The sequence below is a fragment of the Pan troglodytes genome, chromosome 12, assembly GCF_028858775.2.
Source record: "Pan troglodytes isolate AG18354 chromosome 12, NHGRI_mPanTro3-v2.0_pri, whole genome shotgun sequence".
In the NCBI taxonomy this organism is placed as follows: Eukaryota; Metazoa; Chordata; class Mammalia; order Primates; family Hominidae; genus Pan; species Pan troglodytes.
The window spans coordinates 37,076,763-37,099,354 of record NC_072410.2 but is presented as its reverse complement, the minus strand read 5'-3'; the positions used below and the strand labels follow the sequence as shown (position 1 = coordinate 37,099,354).

The 22,592-nt window shown below is 52.2% G+C and overlaps 1 protein-coding gene across 3 annotated transcripts; it reads right to left on the bottom strand.

The window, feature by feature from the left end:
• Nucleotides 1-3,196: 3,196 nt before the first annotated feature.
• On the bottom strand, nt 3,197-12,784 carry SFTPB (surfactant protein B). 3 transcript variants are annotated; one of them, XM_016948894.4, is made up of 11 exons: nt 12,650-12,784; nt 12,212-12,339; nt 11,644-11,715; nt 11,155-11,280; nt 10,098-10,286; nt 9,781-9,870; nt 8,151-8,334; nt 7,833-7,978; nt 6,512-6,592; nt 5,938-6,019; nt 3,374-4,187 (listed from the first exon to the last, which is right to left on the bottom strand). In XM_016948894.4, the coding sequence occupies exons 1-10, from the start codon at nt 12,750-12,752 to the stop codon at nt 5,957-5,959; spliced, it is 1,182 nt and encodes a 393-aa protein (XP_016804383.1). In that variant the 5' UTR covers nt 12,753-12,784; the 3' UTR covers nt 3,374-4,187; nt 5,938-5,956. The 3 variants fall into 3 exon arrangements, with proteins under 3 accessions (XP_063645755.1, XP_016804383.1, XP_016804384.1); XM_016948895.4 differs by lacking the exon at nt 3,374-4,187 and having other exon boundaries at nt 7,833-7,966; nt 12,650-12,756; XM_063789685.1 differs by lacking the exons at nt 3,374-4,187; nt 5,938-6,019; nt 6,512-6,592 and adding an exon at nt 3,197-3,365 and having other exon boundaries at nt 12,650-12,756.
• Nucleotides 12,785-22,592: the final 9,808 nt, after the last annotated feature.

The window sequence follows — 22,592 nt, the reverse complement described above, 5'->3', positions numbered from 1 at the left end:
GACAGAGTGAGACTCTGTCTCAAAAAAAAAAAAAAAAAAAAAAAGTAAGGGCCAGCCATGGTATCTGACGCCTGTAGTCCCAGCACTTAGGGAGGCAGAGGCAGGAGGATTGCTTGAACCCCAGAGTGATGGCACCACTGCACTCTAGCCTGGGAGACAGAGCTGTCATGTGGCAATTAGCAATAATAGTAGATACTTACATTTATTGACCTGAAAAGGTTATTGTTAAATGAACAGTGCAGGTTACAAAGCAGCATGTATAGGATGTTTCCATTTTGTAGATCTGCTGTATCTGTTTTTGTATATGTGCACAGAAAGCTTTGGAATTACAGATAATAACATGTTAATAATGATTATGTCGTGGATTTAAAATTTCAGTTATTCATTAGGGGGACATAATGTAATTATCTTTATTTCTCTATAACTGAACTCATTTTGGCTCATGAGCCCTCAAAACATATTATTTCCATTTCGGAGTAACTCATTCCCTTCTTAATACTCAGCCTCTCTTGGCTGACTAACCACTGAATCCTCTTTCCCCTTTCCCTGGGAGTGATTTACAGATTGCCCTGTGGTGAGGAGAGGCACTGGGGACTAAGCATTCCCTGGCCATCCAGGTCTCTCTGGAGTGTCTCTCGTCTTGCCTGATCATCATCTTCTTGTGCCATCACTGCTACACATCTGATTTCTGCTCATCTCAAGATCCACTAAATCTGTCACAGATTCATCCCCAACCATGGGCTCTTACGGGTGCACCATCTTGTCCAGAGCCAGTTCTGACTGCCTCTCGGTCTGTGGGTTGAGGTTGCTCTTCTGCAACCACATCACACTGGGGACACTCTGTGAGGCAGACCTCAGGCCAGCTGCCTAGCTCCATCCCTCAGGCTAGCGTCCTCACCCTTTCTGATGTCCTGTGAGAGGTAGGCTTCTCTTAGAAGCCCACACCCTGGAAAGTGAAGAATAAGTCCCCTCCTCTTGGGCTATAATCCCTCCTGGGACTTCTCTTCCCCCAACTTCCTAAGGGCAGAGGTGCAGGATGTTGGACACTTCTCAGGGACCCTAGGAGTCTCAAGTGTAGCCACTTCCTGCCAATTCTGTCCTCCTACCAGCTAGTCAACTCTTTTTTAAAATTATTTATTTATTTGTTTTTGAAATAGGATCTCTCTGTGTCACTCAGGGTGGAGTGCAGTGGCATCATCACGGCTCACTGCAGCCTTGACCTGGATTCAAGCGATCCTCCCACCTCAGCCTCCTGAATAGCTGGGACCACAGACACACGCCACCACGCCCAGCTAATGTTTGTATCTTTTTTTTTTTTTCTTTTAGACAGAGTTTTGCTCTTGTTGCCCAGGCTGGAGTGCAGTGGCGCAATCCTGGCTCACTGCAGCCTCTGCCTCCTGGGTTCAAGCAATTCTCCTGTCTCAGCCTTCCAAGTAGCTGGGATAACAGGCATGCACCACCACATCCAGCTAATTTTGTATTTTTTTTAGTAGATATGTGGTTTCACCATGTTAGGCTGGTCTCGAACTCCTAACCTCAAGTGATCCACCCACCTCAGCCTCCAAAAGTGCTAGGATTACAGGTGTGAGCCACCATGCCCAGCCAAATTTTTATATTTTTTATAGAGATGGTGTTTTGCCACGTTGCCCAGTCTGGTCTTGAACTCCTGGGCTCAAGTGATTCACCCACCTCAACCTCCCAAAGTCTGCCAATTCTTGACCTCCTTTTGAATGAAGCCGCCTTTTTCATTATCAGGCACTCATTCCCACTCATATTTTTGGGATAAACTATTAATGCCTCCAGTTCTTCAAACATTGGCTCTTCATTGTCTCAATCAAGCTATTTTGTTTTTATTTTTTTAAATTTAAAACACCCTTTTCTCTCAGAGAGTTGGATTTTGTAATGGAAACAATGGCTTTAAGGACAGTAGTTAGCTATAGATTTACAAATGTCTACTTAAAATCCAGGAGCCAATGAATTGTGTGTCTCATCCCTAGCCCAAGAGCAGGCTGCATAGACAGCTCTTTCTGGCGCTTGAACGGTGGAGGTGTGGAGCCAGAGGCTGTGGGGAGAAGATGGAAAAAGCCCCAAGCTCAGTGTCAAAACACACACCCTGCAGTAGCTCTCTCCTGGGCTAGGTGGGACTGTGGGTGTCACATGATTCCCTGTGAAGAGACTACCAAACAGGCTTTGTGTGAACAATAAAGCTTTTTAATCACCTGGGTGCAGGTGGGCTGAGTCTGAAAAGAGTCAGCAAAGGGTGGTGGTATTATCGTTAGTTCTTGTAGGTTTGGGATAGGCGGTGGAATTAGGAGCAATTTTTTGTGGGCAGGGGGTGGATCTTACAAAGCACATTCTCAATGGCAGAGAGAATATTACAAAATACCTTCTTAAGGGTGCGGGAGTGGGGGCGTGGGGGGGTGGGGAGAATATTACAAAGTACCTTCTCAAGGGTGGGGACGGTGTATTGTCACAAGGTCAATTGATCAGTTAGGGTGGGGCAGGAACAAATCACAATGGTGGAATGTCATCAGTTAAGGCAGGAACTGGCTATTTTCACTTCTTTTGTGGATCTTCAGTTGCTTCAGGCCATCTGGGTGTATACGTGCAGGGCACAGGGGATATGATGGCTTAGCTTGGGCTCAGAGGCCTGACAGTGGGTAATTTCCACTCCCTTTGTCTGTAGTTTCTGAATTTCTTACAAGAAACATGTATAAGAAATATGACAAAAGTTATTTTATAAATAAAGGGACACTTCCAGGCATTTCAGTCTTTAAGAAAAGCTAAGGCTTGTTTGGCTTTTTGTTTATTTTTAGGTTTTTGGTGTCCTCACGACCTAACCTCATCCCAGTGAGTAGAGACTGGGAGGGGAGAGCAGCAGCTGGAGGGCAGGCTGGGAGCGCTTGTGAGGGAGAGGAGCTGTGGACATCTGCTTCTCTGCCAAGGGAGAGAGTGAGGTAGGCCTGGGCCCGCTGACTTCAGGGTGAGGCCATAGCTACTGCAGCGCTTTTTATTTATTTATTTATTTACTGAGATGGAGTCTTGCTCTGTCACCCAGGCTGGAGTGCAGTGGTGCAATCTCGGCTCACTGCAACCTCTGTCTCCTGGGCTGCAGTGATTCTCCTGCGCTCAAGCAATTCTCCTGCCTCGGCCTTCTGAGTAGTTGGGATTACAGGCATACGCCACCACACTTGGCTAATTTTTTGTATTTTTAGTAGAAATGGGGTTTCACCATGTTGGCGAGGCTGGTCTCGAAATCCTGACCTCAAGGATCCTCCTGCCTCGGCCTCCTAAGGTGCTGGGATTGCAGGTGTGAGCCACCACGTCCGGCCATACTGCAGCACTTTAAAGGACGGTGTCTTTTTCTTTCTCATACAAGAGAATAGGACTTTATTAGCATTGGTGCAGGCATTATGTTACACAGGAATGGGTCCCTAGCTTGCACAACCCCAGCTGGGCTTTCAGCAGATAAATCACAGCAGAAATAGAATCACCCTAGGACTTTCAATCAAAAGCTGGAAGTCCACCTTACAGAAAGACAAAAAGAAACCCCTTTTTATATCTTAACAAAGCGACAGCTCTCAAGCAACAGAACATCTCGAGCAAGAAAGCTTGCCCGGTCGCCATCCCATCATGCCAGAGCATGCAGTGTCCACCCTTGACCACGCTGGGGAGTTGCTGATTTTTTGAAAAAGCTTAACAATTTCTGATGTCTATCTTTTAGAGTTCTGTATGTTCCCATTTTTTATTCTTCTGAATTTTGAATTGCAAGTAGCTGTAAAAGCCAATCTTTGAGTGCATGGGGGTGGGTGTGAGGCGGGGCTCAGCTTCAACCCCCTGTCCTGTAAAGCAGTGGCTGGTTTTTCCTGAGCCCAGCCCTGGGAGGTCGTGGTAGGTGTGGAGGCTGCAGAGCTCCTCCAGATGCTGCCCTCGCTGTGCCTCACACCAGAGAGGATGGAAGTGGGCTCTGGCGTCAGACCGTGGTTGAGCTGAGACAGACAAGGCCGACACAGGGCTGGGGGCCCGTGGTCCACCAGTGGAAGTGACTCCCGAGGAAGGGCGGCGAGGAGGGCGGTGTGGGAGCTGAGGCTTCTTTTCAGCTTGGCAGCTGGCAAGGGCCAGGGAGCAGGGGAAGAGCCTGGTCACCATGGTCCCAGAGCCCGTCTCACTTGGCTTTTCCTTTGCAGCTGAGGAGGATGAGGGCCAGAGAGGGACTGTGTGTATGTCCTGCCTGGGGACCCACAGCCAGGTGATAGCAGAGTTGGGTTTGAAGCCCAGGCCTCCCACGCCAACCCACTGGTCTTGCTGTTTCAGCATGGAAGGCCGGGAGCCCTGGGAGCTGGGGAAAGGCGACTGCCCAGGTCCTGGGTGACTCCCCACCCCCAGATCCCCAGCTGTCATCAGTGGGGCAAGGACACATTAAACTGGTCCCTGTGGGTCAGGTCTGAGTGGGGGAGGACCTCCCCTCCCCACTGCCTCCCACAGGGGCTTGTGATGCAGGGTTTCAGGAACAGGGCTGGCTTCTCCGCCTCAGATGGAAGAAGTGGACTTGGCTATGAGCTCCAGGAGGGCAGGGCTCAGCCATAGCCCTAGGATGTGGCCTGGCCACAGGCACCCACTTTTTTTTTTTTTTTTTTGAGACGGAGTCTCACTCTGTCACCCAGGCTGGAGTGCAGAGGCGCAATCTTGGCTCGCTGCAATCTCCTCCTCCCAGGTTCAAGCAGTTCTCCTCCTCAGCCTCCCAAGTAGCTGGGATTACAGGTGTGTGCCACCACATCTGGCTAATTTTTTTTTTTTTTTTTTTTTTTTTTTAGTAGATACGGGGTAAGGCTGGTCTTGAACTCCTGACCTCAAGTGATCCACTCGCCTCGGTCTCCCAAAGTGCTGGGATTACAGGTGTGAGCCACTGCGCCCAGCAAAGAAATACCTTTTTTTTTTTTTTTTTTTTTTTTCCTGAGACGGAGTTGTGCTCTGTCGCCTAGGCTAGAGTGCAGTGGCGCGATCTCGGCACACCGCAACCTTCGCCTCCCAGGTTCAAGTGATTCTCCTGCCTAAGCGTCCTGAGTAGCTGGGATTACAGGCACCCGCCACCATGCTCAGCTAATTTTTAAAAATATTTTTAGTAGAGACGGGGTTTCACCATGTTGGCCAGGCTAGTCTCGAACTCCTGACCTCAGGTGATCTGCCTGCCTCGGCCTCCCAAAGTGCTGGGATTACCGGCGTGAGCCACCATGCCTGGCCTTACATTTTTTAAAATGAGGGAACAAATGAATAAATGACCACCATGTTAGGGGCTGGCTCTGAACAGAATTGTAAAGTGGGCCAAGCTTGCTCTCAAGGTCACCTTAAGCCCACGGTTGCTGTGTCCTGCCCTCTCAGGGTCATTTCCCAGCCTCCAGGCACCTGTTCACAGAGGCTGCATCTGGCCTCGCCTCCACCCCTCCATCCTAAGGTGCTCCACTGACTTAGAACAGGACAGTCAGGGAGAGAATGTGTCTCAGGAGGGTGGAGTCAGATGATCATGGCCTTCCTGGCATCTGAGGGGATACAGCTTCGGGTAGCAAAGTGTGATTTTCCCTGAGCCCCAGGAAAGCTTGGCCTTGGTCAGAATACATTGAACCCTGAGGGCCAGAGAGTCCCTGGGGCAAGCTCTGAGGGGGAGGCCTGGGATAGGGCAGGGCGGGGGGTTGGGGGGAGCTGGGGGTTGGGCACTCGGTGACTGGGGTTCTGGGCGGGGCAGTGCTCGGGTCCGGAAAGGGTGTTTTCCTGATGGCCGGCCAGAAGCCCTCAGGAGCCTCCAGCTGTGCGGTGAGAGGGAGGATGGAGCAGCCGGCAGGAGTGGCCGCCTCTTCCTGCTTGGGGAGCAGAAGGGCCTCCCATGCCCTGATGGTCAGGACCTGCCCCCTTACCTCCCCGCAACTGGGGGCCTGGACTCACCTGGACGGCTGAGTTCTCATCAAAGGTCGGGGTTGTGGATACACTGGAGAGGGCTGGACATGGTCCCACACACCCCGAGGGCCTGTCACAGGGACAGCACCAGGGCTGAGGCCTGGACCCCTCAGCTCCCCACACCCAGCTCTTGCGGGAAAGAACAGCACTCACTCCACCTCCCGCCTAGTGGGTGCTACCAGTGTGACTCCGTAGACCCCTCGGGCCACTCCCTGAGCCACAGGCCTTAGGGTTTAGAGCCTGAGGAGGTGAGATTTTCACTCCAGAACACCCACTTTGTACCCCCACCCCACCAGCACACACTGGCCAGGGAACACAGCCCCATCCCATAATGGACATCCAGCCGCACTCCTCAGGCCGTCCCTCCCTTCCCATCCCCCTTTTCCATGCTCTCATGATTTTTTACACGGAAACAGAGAGGGGTGCCTCCCAATCCCTGGCCTGTGCACCTGGGACCACCTTGGACCTAGGGGAGTGAGGCCTCTGAGGATCACGGGCCCAAAGGGTGGGGGCTCTGGGAGCCAAGGGAAGTCCTAGGACCAACTGGGAGGGGTGGGTGTACCTGGCAGGTGGTGTGGGCATCCCAGCCCCTGGGCACCAGGGTCAGCAGCTGGGGCGTGTGCTGCTCCACAAATTGCTTGCACTGAGGAAGGAGACACACAGCTGTGGAGGGGACCCAGGCCCTTTGCAGGACTCTCCTGTCGTGTGGTCCTGGCCTCTCCACTTCTCTGGATCACTCTAGGGCTCCCTCCTGACTCCTCCATCAGCCCTCACGGAACACCTCTGGCTGCAGTTAAAACCCTTAACAAACTGGAGCCAGCTGAAATGGAGGACTTCCATCAGAAAAGCAGGCGACGCTGGAGATGGAGGACTCAGGCAGAGGGGTGGAAACTCAGCCACCACCCTCCCCTCCCTCCACCTCCATTTCAGTTCTAGAAGGAACCTTAACGTTCATCTGGTCCTTGAGACCAGATGTGATGGGCAGTGGGGAGGCTTGGGAGTTGCTGAGCAGGGAGCGCAGTGTGGACAGCTGCCTCCTGGGAAGAGCATCAGCTGACTTTCCTCAGGACAGGATCTCGCTTTAAGAAGGGAATTTCCTGTCCGGGTGCAGTGGCTCATGCCTGTAATCCCAGCACTTTGGGAGGCCAAGGCGGGCAGATCACTTCAGGTCAGGGGTGCGAGACCAGCCTGACCAATATGGTGAAACCTTGTCTCTACTAAAAATACAAAAATTAGCCGGGCCTGGTAGCACATGCCTGTAATCCCAGCTACTCAAGAGGCTGAGGCAGGAGAATCGCCTGAACCCGGAGGCAAGATTGCAGTGAGCCAAGATTGCACCATTGCACTCCAGCCTGGGCAACAAGAGCAAAACTCCATCTCAAAAAAAAAAAAAAAAAAAAAAAGGGGGATTTCCTGTCATTGACTGAGTATTGGCAAGGGCCCTAGGACCTTCAAGTCCAGCCCTCTCCTTTTGCCGATGGGTTTGTCCTGAGTGAGTCACACCTTGAGGAGTGTGGGGGCAGTAAAGGGATCAGGACCCTGGAGAGAAGGCTAGTCCCTTTCCTGGCTTGAACTGGCCCTAGCGTTACTCATCTCCTGGTAGATAACCAGGCCTCTGAAGGCTTGCCTGGTGCTCACTCAGCCCGTGAAGAGGGCCTGCTGGTCCTCTGGAGCCCACAGCCCTTTGTCCAGAGGCGACTCCTAACCCTTAGCAGGCTCTGCCCTAACTTACAGTCCCACCATTGTCTGCCCCACATCCTGTCTGCCTGTCTGTGCTCCATTCTGGCCCATCCTAGGTGTCTCTGGCTGCAAAGCCTTTCCTGGGCTCAGCCTTCTGCCTTGAACAGGCCCTGACCATGAGTCCCCATGTGCTCACCCCGTACCTTTTCCCTGTCCAGCCAGGAGCCGACACAGGCCTGGAGCATTGCCTGTGGTATGGCCTGCTCGCTGCTGTTCCCGGCCTGGGTGGTCACGGACATGCAGAGGCGGCACTCAGAGTCTCGCGGCAGCCATTCTCCTGTCGGCGACCCTGGAGATGTGAGCATTAGGGGGAAAGCAGGCAAGGCCACCCTACAGAGGTGTTTGGTTCCTGTCCTCCTTGGTGCATTGCAGTGGGACCAGAGAGGGAGAGGGTCATGCAGGGGCAGGGTAGGGGGAGGAGGAGAGCAGGCATTGGGCTAAGGAGGGGGCAGTGGGCTCACTTGGGCCAGCGCTGTCATCCATGGAGCACCGGAGGACGAGGCGGCAGACCAGCTGGGGCAGCATGCGGCCCAGCAGTGTGTCGAGCAGGATGACGGAGTAGCGCTCAGCCAGGCACTGGCAGATGCCGCCCGCCACCAGAGGTACCACGCGGCACACCTGGGCCACTGCCACAGCTAGCGCACCCTGGGGCGGGGGCGGAGAGAGGCCAGCATGGGACCTTCACTTGGCAAGCCTCCACTCTCTGCCCAGCACCCAGCTGGGCACTTCCTACACATTCCCTCATTCTCTTCTAGAAGGGAGGGCAAGGCTATTCACAAATAAGGACACTGGGGATCAGAGAGTCCAGGGGATGCAGGGGACTCACACAGGGTCACTGAGTGTAGGAGCCAGCTTCAGACCTACGTCTGGCCCCAAAGGCTCTGGCCCACAGCTAGTGACTCTCAGACTGACATGCTGGACCTGACCTTCCCCCAATGCTTGGGATTCAGCTGCTTGCCTGACTCTCCTCTCCTGTACTTCACACAGGCATCTTGAACTCAACATGGCCAGGAGGGAGCTCTCTGTTTTTTCGCTCAAACCTGTTTTCTTCTTTAGTCTCCCCATCTCAGCTGCTGGCATTACAGAGGGCTGGTTGCTCTGGCCAGTGTGTAAAAGTCACTTTGGAGTCCTCCCTGGTCCTCACGCTCCAGGCCCATCCATGCCCAATAGCAGTGGGCCCACCTCCCAAATGCATCCCCAGGCCAGCCCTCAGCTCCGTCCCTGTCCCATCACCTCTCACTGCAATCTCTGCAGTGATCTTTCCTTCTTTCTTTTTTTTGAGACAGAGTCTTGCTCTGTCACCCAGGCTAGAGTACAGTAGCGTGATGTCGGCTCACTGCAACCTCCGCCTCCTGGGTTCAAGTGATTCTCCTGCCTCAGCCTCCCGAGTAGCTGGGACTACAGGCACCTGTCACATCTGGCTAATTTTTGTATTCTTAGTAGAGACCGGGTTTCGCCATGTTGCCCAAGCTGGTCTTGAACTCCTGGGCTCAAGTGAACCACCTGCCTCAGCAGGAACCTCACCTGCTGCCTTGTGCCCCTGGTGGCCCACGCAACCCTATCTGGGAAAGGCTGAGGGGGCAGGGCCTTTCCTCATTTGGGCCCCAATTTGGGCAAGGTAGCCCTGGGCTGGCGGGGCCATTGGACAATAGCCACTGCAGGTCTGGAAGACTCCAAGTTGGACTCAGGCAAGGATGGGGAATCTATCTGTGGAAATTCCCCTCTTGAAAGATCAAAGCAACCTTTCTACAGAGACCTCTGGGGATCTTTCTCCATCAGATGGTGAGCTGCTGGAGGACAAAGCTGCGTCTTGTCCGTTTTTGTACTTTGGCTCCTGGCGTGGCACCTCCATACAGTGGGGGCTTAATGTTTGTTGCATGAACTGTAGGCCTGGCACCTACCAGGCCTGAGCCTGAGCCTGAGCCCCAGGGTCCCCTGGGTGGGGGCAATGCACAAGCGGCTCTCTCCCCTCCTAACTTCTGGCAGCCAGCTGGGTCCTGATGCGGGTGTGAGTTGGGAGAGAGGTGGGAGCTGCAGGGAGCTACAGGTGTGCGTGTGCTCCTGGGCTCTGTGAGGCCCTGGATGCCTCACCTTGGGAATCATGGCTTGGATCCGCTTGATCAGAGCCCTGCAGAGCCAGCAATAGGGGAGAGGAATGGGGAATTGCTGCTCGGAGAGATCCTGGGGAAAGAATCAGGTGGAGGCCAGGCTGGGTGCTGGGAGAAGAGTCCTCCAGGCTCTCCTCCCCTCCCTCTTCCTCCCTTTCTCTCCCTCCTCCCTTAGGCCCTGCCTGGAGCTTCCTATCACCTTCCCGGCTCTGCCTCTCCCAGGGCCCAGTGCCCATGGGCTTCGGAGGTGGCTCTAGCCCTCTGGATCTCCACTTAACTGGCTGTGGGGGCCTCCCTCACCTGTGTGTGAGGCCCAGGCCTCGCCTGGAGGGCCCCGGGCAGCACAGGGAGGACGAGCTTGTCCAGCAGAGGGTCTGGCAGAGGGTCCCGCAGAGGTTTGGGCAGGGGGTCTGACATCCCTGGCTCCTGCTCTGGCTCTGGCTGCCGGGATTTGCATAGGCCCAGGTGCATACAGATGCCGTTTGAGTCCTGGGGCACAGCACAGGGTGGGAGTGTTAGGGTCTGGGAGGGAAGCCCACCCCTATTCAGGCTGGCCCAAGGGCTCAGGGATCACTGGAATGGGAGGAAGCAGGCCTAGTGGGGGTGCTGTGGTTTAGAACTCTATGTGGGGGGACAAAAGGCAAAGATAGGGCTGTGTGGGGACTTTAGGGCAGGTGGCTGGGATTGTGTGTGAATGAGCATGAGCATATATGTGAGAATGAATAAGTGTGTAAGCATGTGTGTGAGAGTGAGGGTGTAAGGGTGTGTGAGCGTACAGGCCCACCGTGTGCACCTGAACCTGGGGGCCCGTGGTCAGGTGCATGGCTGAAGGGCACGTAGTTTCCTAGGCCCTTTGTAGACAGGGTGTGTGTGTGTGTGTGTGTGGCCAGCTGGGGTGCTGTGTGTGTGCTGTGTGTGTGTGTGTCTGGCTGGCTGGGGTACTGTGTGGGTATGTGTCTGGATGGAGTGCTGTGTGTGTGTGTGTTTCCGGCTGGCTGGGGTACTGTGTGTGTGTATGTGTCTGGATAGGGTGCCGTGTGTGTGTGCGTCTGGCCAGCTGGGGTACTGTGTGTGTGTGTGTCCGGCCAGCTGGGATGTTGTGTGTGTGTGTGTGTGTGTGTGTGTGTCCGGCTGGCTGGGATGTTGTGTGTGTGTGTGTCCGGCTGGCTGGGGTGCTGTGTGTTTGTGTCTGGCCTGCTTGGGTGCTGTGTGTGTGTTTGTGTCCGGCCGGCTCGGGTGCTGTGTGTGTGTGTGTGTGTGTGTCTGGCTGGCTGGGGTGCTGTGTGTGTGGCTCCCCATGGGTGGGCACAGGGGCCTGCGTGGGGAGGCAGGCAGGAGGTGAGCTTGCAGCCCTCACAATCTGGTTCTGGAAGTAGTCGATGACCAGGGGGAAGTAGTCGTCGAGCACTTGGTTGCACTGGGGCATGAGCAGCTTCAAGGGGAGGATGTTGCACTCCTGCTCCAGGAACTTCCTCATCGTGTCCTGGGAGGCCAGAGGGGGCCGTCAGCTGGGCCTCTCTGAGGTCTACCCCGCCCAAGTCCCTGGACACAAGGCCCCACCAGGGCAGACTGACCCCTAATCCCCCAGGGTGCTGGAGTTCACGAGTGCCAAGGAGTTAAGTAGTTGGGCACATGTAGGGGCCCTTCCCCTCAGGGAAGACCATCTCTGGCTGTGCTGTTGAGCTCAGGGCCATGACCTGCTCCCAGCCAGGAGGAGCTGGGACTTCCCAGGCACCCAGGCCTCCTCCTCAGCCCGGAAATGGCCCCTTTAGGGGGCTCAGCTCTTCCCTGCTCTGTCCCTCATCTCTTGGGCCCCAGCCTTCATCCAGGATCTGGGCATCATTACCTGGAAAATGGCCTCCTTGGCCATCTTGTTAAGGATGTGGACGATGTCCTCACACTCTTGGCATAGGTCATCCTGGGGAGGGAGGGGCCCCAAGGTGGAGGACACATGAGTAGGGGAGGCTCCCAGCTCCAATGGGGAGGTTCTCTCAGGAAGAGGCCAACAGAGCACTCCAAGGCACATGCAGCTGCCCACCAGCCCAACTTGTCCCATCTCATCCATATCAATTTATCCCATCCATCTCTTCTATTCATCCATCCCAATCCATCCATCTTTATTCTGTGTCATCCCATCCCATCCCATCCCATCCATCTTTATTCTATGTCATCCTATCCTATCCCTTCCCCTCCCATCCATCCCATCCCATCCCATTCATCCGACTCCATCTATTCTATGTCATCGTATCCCATCGCATCCATCCCATTCCATTTTATCCTATCTCATTTCATCTCATCCCATTTCATCTCATCCATCCCCTATGGGGGCTCCACTCTCCTCCTGCCCATCCAGAGCCCACCTAGCACCCTTCATTTCAGACCCCCAGTTGCCATGCATCCTTGGTGGTACTCACGGCTCCCACATGTCCCCAGACTTCCTGTAGGCAATGCCCTAGGGCTCTGCACTGCAATGCTTGCTCCAGGCTTTGGCACCAGAACTCAGGGCCCTGGGCACAGGCCAAGGATGAGGTGGTCCAGGCAGCTGTGGTTTGGGGCCAGAGCAACCTTAATCAGGATCCAGGCTACACACCTGGCATCATGATTTCACCCACCCTCTAGACCCAGTTTTGCTGGGAGTGTGAGGCCATTAAACATGTGGACGTCAGACAGCTCTGGGTTCCACCTGCTCCTGGACCCGCCAGCTGTGTGACCTTGGATAAGCTCTGACCCCTCTCTGAACCCCAGCTGCCTTGTCTTTAAAATGAGGACAGACTTGGGTTAATGCCTAGCACAAAGCAGTGCTCAGTGAGTGGTGGAGCTGCCTAGGAGAGGGGAGGCTGGGGGAGACTCACCAGTGCCTGGGCCACAGAGCGTGGGCAGCAGCAGTAGCAGCCACTGCAGCAGGTGTGACTCAGCCATGGCACCTCTGCAGCCTGGGTACCCTGCTTGGGGCATGGCCCCTTATAGCTGGGCGGGGCATGGGGGCTCTGTAGGAGTGGCAGCGACCTCAGTGTTTGTCTTTGCTCTGAAGAGCCCTCCAGGTGCTTGATCCCACCTTTTCCCAGCAGGAACACTCCTGCCTGCCTTACCACCTGTCCTGGCTGATGGCCTGTTCCTGCCTCCTTTGCCCCCTGCCCAGACTCCCATGTTGCTGGACTTGTGGCTTCCTCCAACCAGGGGCTCTCAAGCCTCCATACCTGGTCCCACCTCTCCAGGCCGTGGGAGGGAGGTTGAGGAGGGTGGGGGGCATCTGGTTGGGGGCAGCCTGGGTGTTCCCCTCCCATCCCCTCCCTGGGCCTCCCAGGCCCCCTCTACTCTTGAGCAATGCTCTTGAGAGCTTCCTGCCTGGCTCTTAACCCAGGGCAAGCCCTGGAAGGGCAGACCCAGGACACTCTCACCTCCTCCTTACCTTTTCTCCTGGAAAAATCTTCTGGTTCTATGGACACATGGTTCACATTAGTCAGAAGAGCATTTACACAAAACAGAAAACAAAATACCCTGAGTCAGAGACAAGATTTCTGTGGCCCTGGAGTGGCTCCCAGACAGCCCCATACAGAAGGTGCTGCCCATGGCCCCTGGGGACCCCTCCAGGGTAGGGGCTGGGGCATAGCTGCGATGGTTCAGCAGAAAGAAACTGTCCTCTGCAGCTGCAGGGGCTCTCAGGCAGGGCCCCCACTGGCAGAGCACACTGGAGAAAAAGCTCACAGGCTGAGGGAGACAGAGGATATCTCGAGTGGAAGAAAGAGAGCATTAGCACATTGCCACCACCCCGGCCATTGTGATCAATTTATCTCATCTCTGCAGGAGCCCTCTCCCTAGTGGAGGCTCACAGGCCTCTATACTCGGGAAGCACTACAGTGCTTTTGTGGGTGGACGGGCAGGAATTAGTACCATGATGAAAAGAGATGGGGCTGGGCGTGGTGGCTCAGTCCTGTAATCCTGGCACTTTGGGAGGCCGAGGAGGGAGGATCCTTTGAGCCCTGGAATTCGAGACCAGCCTGGCCGATATAGTAAGACTCCATCACTACAAAAAAATTAAAAAATTAACCTTGTGTGGTGGTGCATGTCTCTGGTCCCAGCTACTCAGAAAGCTGGGGCAGGAGGATCGCTTGAGCCCACCAGGTCGCGGCTGCAGTGAGCCATGATTGCACCACTGCACTCTGGAATGGGAGTGTGAGGCCATTAAACATGTGGCCATTAAACATGTGACTGAGCTGAGGGTGTCCTGGCTCCTGGTCCCTGGGATGGGCAGTCTCCTGACACCATGTTGGCCAGGTAACACTCTGTCTCAAAAAAAAAAAAAAAAAAAAGAATTAGATACAAGGTGGCTAATGACACACTCAAGGTTACTCAAGGATTTATGTAGTTTCTGTTGGCCTCAAGCCCTTGTCAGTACAACAAACACAGCTGCCATCATGGGAGTCCACCAAGACTGTGTAAAAATGAGTAACCAAAGACTGGGAACTGAGTGACCTTGGTAGAACCTCAGGAAGGTGGAACTGAAACGTGCTTGTTATTCAGTATGTATTAAACAAATCAGCGAGTGGTATCTCGTTTGGATACAATCAGGACAGGCTGCGCAAGAGAGTGGGGATTTGTGGCTGGCTGCCTCCAGGGGCGTATTGGTCAGGGTGGTCCCACTACCATAACAGAAAGCCCTCCAGTCTATGGGCTTCATGCAAGTTTCTTTTTCTTTTTTTTTGTTTTTTGACATGGGGTCTCACTCTGGCGCTCAGGCTGGAGTGCAGTGGCGTGATCTTGGCTCACTGCAACCTCTGCCTCCCAGGCTCAAGTGATCCTCCCACCTAAGTCTCCAGAGTAGCTGGGACCACAGGCATACGCCACCACGTCTGGCTAATTTTTTTCTATGATATTTTTGGTAGAGACAGGGTTTTGCCGTATTGTCCAGGCTCGTTTTGAACTCCTGAGCTCAGGTGATCCACCCACCTCAGCCTCCCAAAGTGCTGGGATTACAGGCATAAGCCACTGTGCCCAGCCACATGTTTCCTTCTTCTTTTTTTTTTTTTTTTTGAGATGGAGTCTCACTCTGTTGCCCAGGCTCGAGTGCAGTGGTACGATCTTGGCTCACTGCAACCTCTGCCTCCCGGGTTCAAGCGATTCTCCTGCCTCAGCCTCCCGAATAGCTGGGGAGTACAGGCACCCGTGATCACGCCCAGCTAATTTTTGTATTTTTTTAGTAGAGATGGGGTTTCACCATGTTGACCAGGTTGGTTTCGAACTCCTGATCTCAGGTGATCCGCCTGCCTTGGCCTCCCAAAGTGCTGGGATTATAGGTGTGAGCCACCGCGCCTGGCCCACATGTTTCCTTCTTACTCGGTTACAGTGCAGCACAGGTTGGCTCCGGGTGGTGAGACTCAGGTCCGCACCGTCATTCAGGCGCTCGGACTCCCCCTTCTGCTTGCTTGGAGGGCTCAGAGTCCTCCCCTGGGTCCCCTGCATCTGGCCAACAGGGAGAAGAGAGAAAGAGTGGAAGATGGTGGAGGAGGTTTTAGGGAAGAGGCCTGGGAGTGGTGTCCGTCATTTCTTCCCTCTCAGTTCAGTCTCACACCCTCACTAACCCCAGGGAAAGCTGGGAAGTGCAATGCGCCTGCATGCCCAGGAGGGAAGGGAGATGGAGTTGGTGGACACATAGCATTGTCTAAAAGCCATAATGCTGAATGCAAAACCAGGTGCTTATGTGGGGTTTTCTAGGTAGTGGGTCCGTGGCTTTTATCAGAACCTCAAAGAGGGATTGGTATCTGACTGTTGAGAGCTGCCATCCAAGAGCACCAATAAAGGAGACACAAAAAGCCAGCTGTTGACTGAGCTGAGGGTGTCCTGGCTCCTGGTCCCTGGGATGGGCAGTCTCCTGGCACCCCTTGCTTTGATGCCATCCTCACCACAGTTTCTGATGAAAATCGGGCTTCCTGTGCAGCGTGGCCGCAGGGGGAACCTGCATGGATCTGCCTCTACTGACGGTTCTTCTTCTGGCCCACCTGCTTCTCACTGGAAATGAATAAAGAAACATTCTGAAAAAAAAAAAAAAATTCTGATAGCTACTCTGGGGATGGAGAACTTGATTAACTCAAGTTTATTCACAGGAGATGCCTCCTCTCTTGGTGTGTGGACAAACTCATGTTTCTGAGAGCCAGTTCCTTGTCATCAAAATACAGAAGACACATGTCCTGCCTAGCATTGTGTCCATGGGTCTACACCACACAGGTCTGCCCCTGCCTGCCCCAGTAATACTGTCTAGAAAGCCACGCACCACATCCCTGGAAAGGGAAGCCTCATGGACCACCTCCCTTCATCCCCCTGGCCAGAGCCGACTGGACCAGAGGTAGACACACCAGACCCCAAAAGAGTCCATCTGCATGCTTGGCTGAACCAATTGGATTTTTAAATTGGGAGATGAGAGCCAAGTCAGCTGATTGTGGGGTGAAGGATCAAAGTCAAGTTAATGGTGCATTGCCAAGGGGGTCCTTGGCCACTTAATGCAAAATGGAGCAAATCAAAACCATACCTCACACCCTCTAGGACGGCTATTATGAAAAACCAGAAAATAATACATGTTGAGAGGATGTGGAGAAATTGGAACCCTAGGTGCTTTGCTGCTGAGAATGTGAAATGGTGCAGTCACTGTGGAAACCTATGTGGAAAATAGTTTCTACAAAACAGTTTCTGAAAAGTTTGAATATTGAATTACTTTCAGACCCAGCAATTCCACTCCTACATACGTATTCAAGAGAATGGAAAACAGGTACTGGAACAGATATTTGTATGTCAGTTTTCATTGCAGCATTATTCATAATAGCCAAAAGGTAGAAACAACTCAAGTGTTCGTCCACGGATGAATGGGTAAGCAAAATGTGTTGTACACACTCAAAGGAATATTATTGAGCCTTTTTAGGAAGGAAATTCAGCCAGGTGCAGTGGCTCATGCCTGTAATCCCAGGACTTTGGGAGGCCAAGGTGGGCAGATCACGAGGTCAGGAGTTCGAGACCAGCCTTACCAACATGGTGAAACCCCATCTCTACTAAAAATACAAAAATTAGCTGGGCCTGGTGGTGCATGCCTGTAATCCCAGCTACTCGGGAGGCTGAGGCTGGAGAATCGCTTGAACCCGGGAGTCAGAGGTTGCAGAGAACTGAGATTGCGCCACTGCACTCTAGCCTGGGCAACAGAGCAATACTCCATCTGGGGGGTGGGGTGGGGGTAGGAAAAAAAAGGAAAGAAATTTGGACACATGCTACAACACGGATGAATCTTGAAAACATGACGCTCAGTGAAATAATCCAGTCACAAAAGGACAAATATTGCATGATTCCATTTATAGGAAGTATGCAGAGTAGTCAAACTCGTAGGGACAGAAAGTAGGTCAGAGGTTACCAGGGGCTGGGGAAGAGGGAACGCGGAGGTACTGGTTAATGGAAACAAAGTTTCATCCTGTGATGAAAAGTTCTGGAGATGAACGACGGTTTTGGTTGCATAATGTGGGTGTGCTTGACGTCCCCGAGCTGTACACTTAAAAATGGTTAAGGCAGTATTATGTTATCTATATTTGTATATTTCATCACAATTGAAAAAGAAAGGGGAAGAGAGAGAAACAAGCCAGGCTGCAGGTGGAGAAGAGTCTTGTTTTTCTTCTTGACTGTGGAAAATGTGAGACTCCCAAGTGTGGGACTTGAGACACCTGGGGCTGGGAAAAAAGAGATCAGCCAAATGGGACAGTTGATATTAAAATCTCTTTTATGTCCTTGCAGAGATGCACGGAAGAGCAGAATTCGTTTTAGTTCCTTTTGTTGTATTTTGGGCTGCATTCTTCTGACACTGCTTGAGGCCTGAGCCTAAGGACCCCTGACTTTCCTCCCCTCTCCTATCCCCACTCTTCGTAGTTGAATTTATTTGAGTGTAGTTTCTGTTTCTGGGGTAGAACCAACCCATGAGAAATATAAGGCCAGTGCACCTCAGGAGGCCTCACGGTAGCAGCCTTTCCTAGCATAGCTCTATCTTATGTCTAACTTTCTTTCAAAAGAAGGAATTTCTCTGTGGGAAAGGGTAGGGAGGTAGGGCCCTTGGCAATGAAACTTACAGTTTATAAAGAACTTTCACAATTCATTCGTTTGACCAAAAAATGGTTAATGAGCTAGGAGTTGGGATGACAATGGTCACTGCCCTGGTGGACTTAATATCTATGGATGAGGGCACAGACCAGTAATCAGAGTGGAATACTACCCAGGCCTGGAGAGGGAGAGGAGACGCTGGGGGAGATGGGGCAGCTACGGGGAGACTTGGGGAGGCATAGAAATTGGCCTGGTCAAATGGTGGGGCGGGATTGACTGAGGAGGATTTCCAGGCAGATAAATAGTTCATGCAAAGGCCTAGGAAAAGAGAGAGCATGGGGCTGGTGCAGGGAGAGTTCACCACTCTGCACCACAAATAGAGGTTCAGAGTGTTGGGGAGCTTGGTAGAGAGTGACAGCCAAACCCACATCTTCTGCTCTCTGGTCTGTGTCTGAGCAGCCCGAATAGCTTTGGCCCTGAACATCTCTGGGGACTGGGATCATCTCTTTTCCTTCCTCTGTCTCCCCAAGCTCAGCTGGATTCTATTAAGAATAGCCGGTGGGAGGAACTGGCAATGTTGACATTGACCTTCCTTGAATTCCCTTTTCTTTACGCTGCTGTTGTGGGCTGAATTGTGCCCTTAAAATATGTTGATGTCCTAACCCCTGGTGTCTGTGACTGTGACCTTATTTGAAATAGAGCCTTTGCAGATGTAATCAATTTAAGATGTGGTCATTAGGGTGGGCCCTAATCCAATGACTAGTGTCCTTATAAGAAAGGGAGATTGGGGCACAGAGGGAGTGCCATGTAACCATGGAGGCAGAGATTGGAGTGCTGGCAGCTGCAAGCCCAGGAACACTAGGGATTGCAGCAACTGCCAGAAGCCAAGAAGAGGCAGGGAAGGGTTCTTCCCTACAGCCTTCGGAGGATGCACAGCCCGGATTTCAGACTTCTGGACTCCATAGTCATTAGAGAACACATTTCTGTTGCTTGAAGCCACCCAGCTTGTGGTGCTTTGTTCCAGCAGCCCTAGGAAATGCATGCAGCTGCCCACCGTATTTGCAGCCCATCCGTGTTTCCCCTTCCCCACACCAAGATGTGAGGCTCTGTTTACCAAATCCAAATTGAACATTGGACATGTTGGGTTTTGGGCAGGCATAGTTTGAGTCACTCTTGCTGTGTGTGAGTTCTATGACCAAAAAGTGTGATTGCAGTAGAGGCCTTGGGGAAGATCTGAGTGTTGAATCTCAGTGCAGAAATATTCCTTGAGTAAGTGTCCAAGATGGGTGACATTTGGCTCTTGCATCAGGGCTGTCCTCTTTCACCATCTGTCAGATGTCCATTCCCCCAGGGCCTTGATGAAAGCTCATCTACTCATCCTCCCTGCCAGGAATGTCCTTTCCCTCTGTCCCTAACTGGACACTCCCTGCAGGAAGGAAATGTGCTTGTCTCCTCATGGCTGATTCAGGCCCCAGCATGGTGCTGGGAACACAGTGGCTGCCTAATCAACCAACTGCCATTCCCTCTTTCTTCCTTGTTAATGGAACCCAAGTTTTGTTCTGGTTCAGAGAGCTGATTCTGTGGCCTCACCCTGGGGACGCACCATGATCGGGCCATGCCATCTCCCTTTGCCAGTAATTACTTAGGGTAAGCATGTATTTGGGTTCTGGTCAACCAGACTGACGCAAGTTGGCTGGGGGCAGCATGGTCGGGGATCCTTCCTGGGAATGTTTTCATCCTGGTTAAAGCAGACAGATGAGGAGAAGTGCTTCTTTCTTCTTTTGGACATTCTCATGCAAGTCTGGGATGTCGAAACCATGGCAGCCATCTTGCCCCAAGAATGGGGAGACAGAAGTACTGAGAAGGAGCTCAGAGCATTGACATGGCCAAGATGCTGATTTAACCAATCCCAAGCCCTTATTGTTCTGTTTGTATAATTTCTACTTGGATATTCTGTTATGTGCAGCCCAAATAATCTCAATCAAAGGTAGAAGGAAGGAAAGACAGAAAGAAAGAAGGAGAAAGAACAGAGGGAGGGAAGGAAGAAAGGAAGTTAGTTAGTACTTTGCATCCCTTTTGTGCAGTTTAAATTTCACATCCTCCAAGGAGGTCTCCCAGTTTCCCCAGACCTGGAACCCAATCCCCTCCCTCTTGCCATTGTACTATCTGTCCTTTGGGAGAGCTCTTAGCACCTGCCAGGCTTTGACTTGGGTGTTCATTTGGCCTGGAGGCTACAGCTTGAGCCTCTCCCATGCCGCCTCCTGGGTGCACACACATTTGGTTCTGGCTGGTGTCGTCCTGCTGTAGTAGCCTGCTGGGAAGGAGCATGGGGGCCTGGGAGCCTCTCAGGAGAACCTGCTCCCTAAGGGACGAGAGAGTCAGACTGACCAGTTCGACTCTCTGACAAAGCCCCAGTTATGAGAAGAGAGGAAGGGAGCTGAGCTTTTTTTTTTTTTTTTTTTGAGACAATGTTTTGTTCTTGTTGCCCAGGCTGGAGTGCAATGGCGTGATCTCAGCTCACTGTAACCTCCACCTCCTGGGTTCAAGCAATTCTCCTGCCTCAGCCTCCTGAGTAGCTGGGATTACAGGCATGCATCACCACGCCCGGCTAATTTTTTAATATTTTAGTAGAGACTAGGTTTCACCATGTTGGCCAGGCTGGTCTTGAACTCCTGACCTCAGGTGATCTGCCTACCGCAGTCTCCCAAAGTGCTGGGATTACAGGCGTGAGCCACTGTGCCCGGCCCAGGAGCTGAGCTTTTTATGGCATTTGTCATCTACCAGCCCAGCCCTGCCCCTTCAAGTAGAGCCTGGGTTCCAGGAAAGGAGAAAGCAAAGATATCTGTTCCACTAACAACTTCAAGGGGACCCTTTTGAAGTTCAAGTTGTTTGACTCTGGCATTGACTCCATTTTAAAGTCCACATTGGTATGACCTAAAGAAGTAATGGTTCCATTCATTTATTCACTTCTATTATTTTTCTTCAATTATAAAAATATATACTTGGCAATGTGCCAGGCACTAATCTAGGCACTGGAGATACAGCAGTAAACCAACCAGATAATGGGCTTGGCTTCCAGGAGCTTCCCTCCTAAGTGGGTGCTGTTCATGAAGGCAGGTTTGTTCCTCATTGACCCCTGGAGCAGAAATTGCATCTAATTGATGGGGCTTTGTCCATAGTGGGGGCTCAAAAATATTTTCTGATTTCAAGTAGTCCTGATATATTAACCCCATTCAGGACAAGCTTAATGTGAGAATTCGCTCAACACGGCACTTGCATATTTTATTCAAAAGCCAGAAACATCTGAGGGCAAAGGAAGAACTAAAAATAACTTGCAGGCTTTCTTAAAGCTAGTAAGAGAAGATTTGACCTTGGGGAATGTATTTATTGTTTTTGTGTTAATTAGTTAAATTCTGATTGCAAAGGTAAGTGTTGTCAGGCATTTTAATGTTACAAAGCAGAGAGAACTTGATGCAAACTGACCTATAGGAAAGGGAATTTTTGCTTGAGCCCAGGAGTTCGAGGTCAGCCTGGGCGACATAGTGAGACTCTGTCTCAAAGAGAAAAGCAGGGGCAGGATTTTTGGTTCATGTAATTGAAAAATCTGGAAGTTGATCAAGCAGTTGCTGGCAAAGTTTATCCACGGGTGTAAATCATGTCACCAAGATATGGTTTCTCCCTGCGCTCAGCCTCCGCTGTCTGGAGCCTCCAAGTCTTCCTCCATAGCAGTGAAAAGGCTACAGCTGTTCCAGATGTCACGGCTTTATCCACGTTGTCCAAGCAGGTATTGGGACTCCTCTGGTAGCTCTAGTGCTAGTCTTGCTCTGTTGCCCAGGCTGGAGTGCAGTGGCACGATCTCTGCTCACTGCAGCCTCAACCTCCCGGGGTTCAAGCGATCCTCCCACCTCAGCCTCCCGAGTAGCTGGGATTACAGGCACCTGCCAGCATTTCCAGCTAATTTTTGTATTTTTAGTAGAGACGGGGTTTCACAATGTTGGCCAGGCTGGTCTCAAACTCCTGGCCTCAGGTGATCCTCCCGCCTAGGCCTCCCAAAGTGCTGCGATTACAGGCGTGAGCCACCGCGCCCGGCCTAGCATATTTACATTTTAACGCACACTGCCAATAGGTCTCCCAAGATGTCATGCTGACATCTCCTCTGAGCAGTATAGAAGACAGTGCCTTTCTCCTGACTGGAATTGTGAATCTTTTTCTTTTTTCATTTGTGGTAAAATACACATAACCTAAAATTTGCATCCTAGGCCAGGAGTGGTGGCTCATGCCTGTAATCCCAGCACTTTGGGAGGCCGAGACGGGTGGATCACCTGAGGTCAGGCGTTCTAGACCAGCCTGGCCAACATGGTGAAACCCCGTCTCTACTAAAAATACCAAAATTAGCTGGGCATGCTAGCGGGTGCCTGTAATCCCAGCTACTTGGGAGGCTGAGGCATGAGAATTGCTTGAACCTGGGAGGTGGAGGTTGTGGTGAGCCGAGATCGCGCCACTGCACTCCAGCCTGGCCGACAGACAGTGAGACTCCATCTAAAAAAAAAAAAAAAAAAAAAAAAAAAAAATTTACATTCTAACCATTTCCAAGTGTACATTCAGTGGCTTTATGTACATTCACATTGATGCACAACCATCACCACCATCCATCTCCAGAATGCTTTTCACCTTCCCAAGCAGAAACTCTGTGCCCATGAAACACTAACTCTCCTTTCCTCCCATCCCCTG

Coding starts and splice junctions, on each gene's coding strand:
- SFTPB (XM_016948894.4), bottom strand. CDS start 12,752: ATGCCCCAAGCAGGGTACCCAGGCTGCAGAGGTGCCATGGCTGAGTCA. Junction 11,281..11,643: donor CCAAGGAGGCCATTTTCCAG/GTAATGATGCCC, acceptor CTGGCCTCCCAG/GACACGATGAGGAAGTTCCT. Junction 6,593..7,832: donor CCTGGCTGGACAGGGAAAAG/GTACGGGGTGAG, acceptor CTCCTTCCTCAG/TGCAAGCAATTTGTGGAGCA.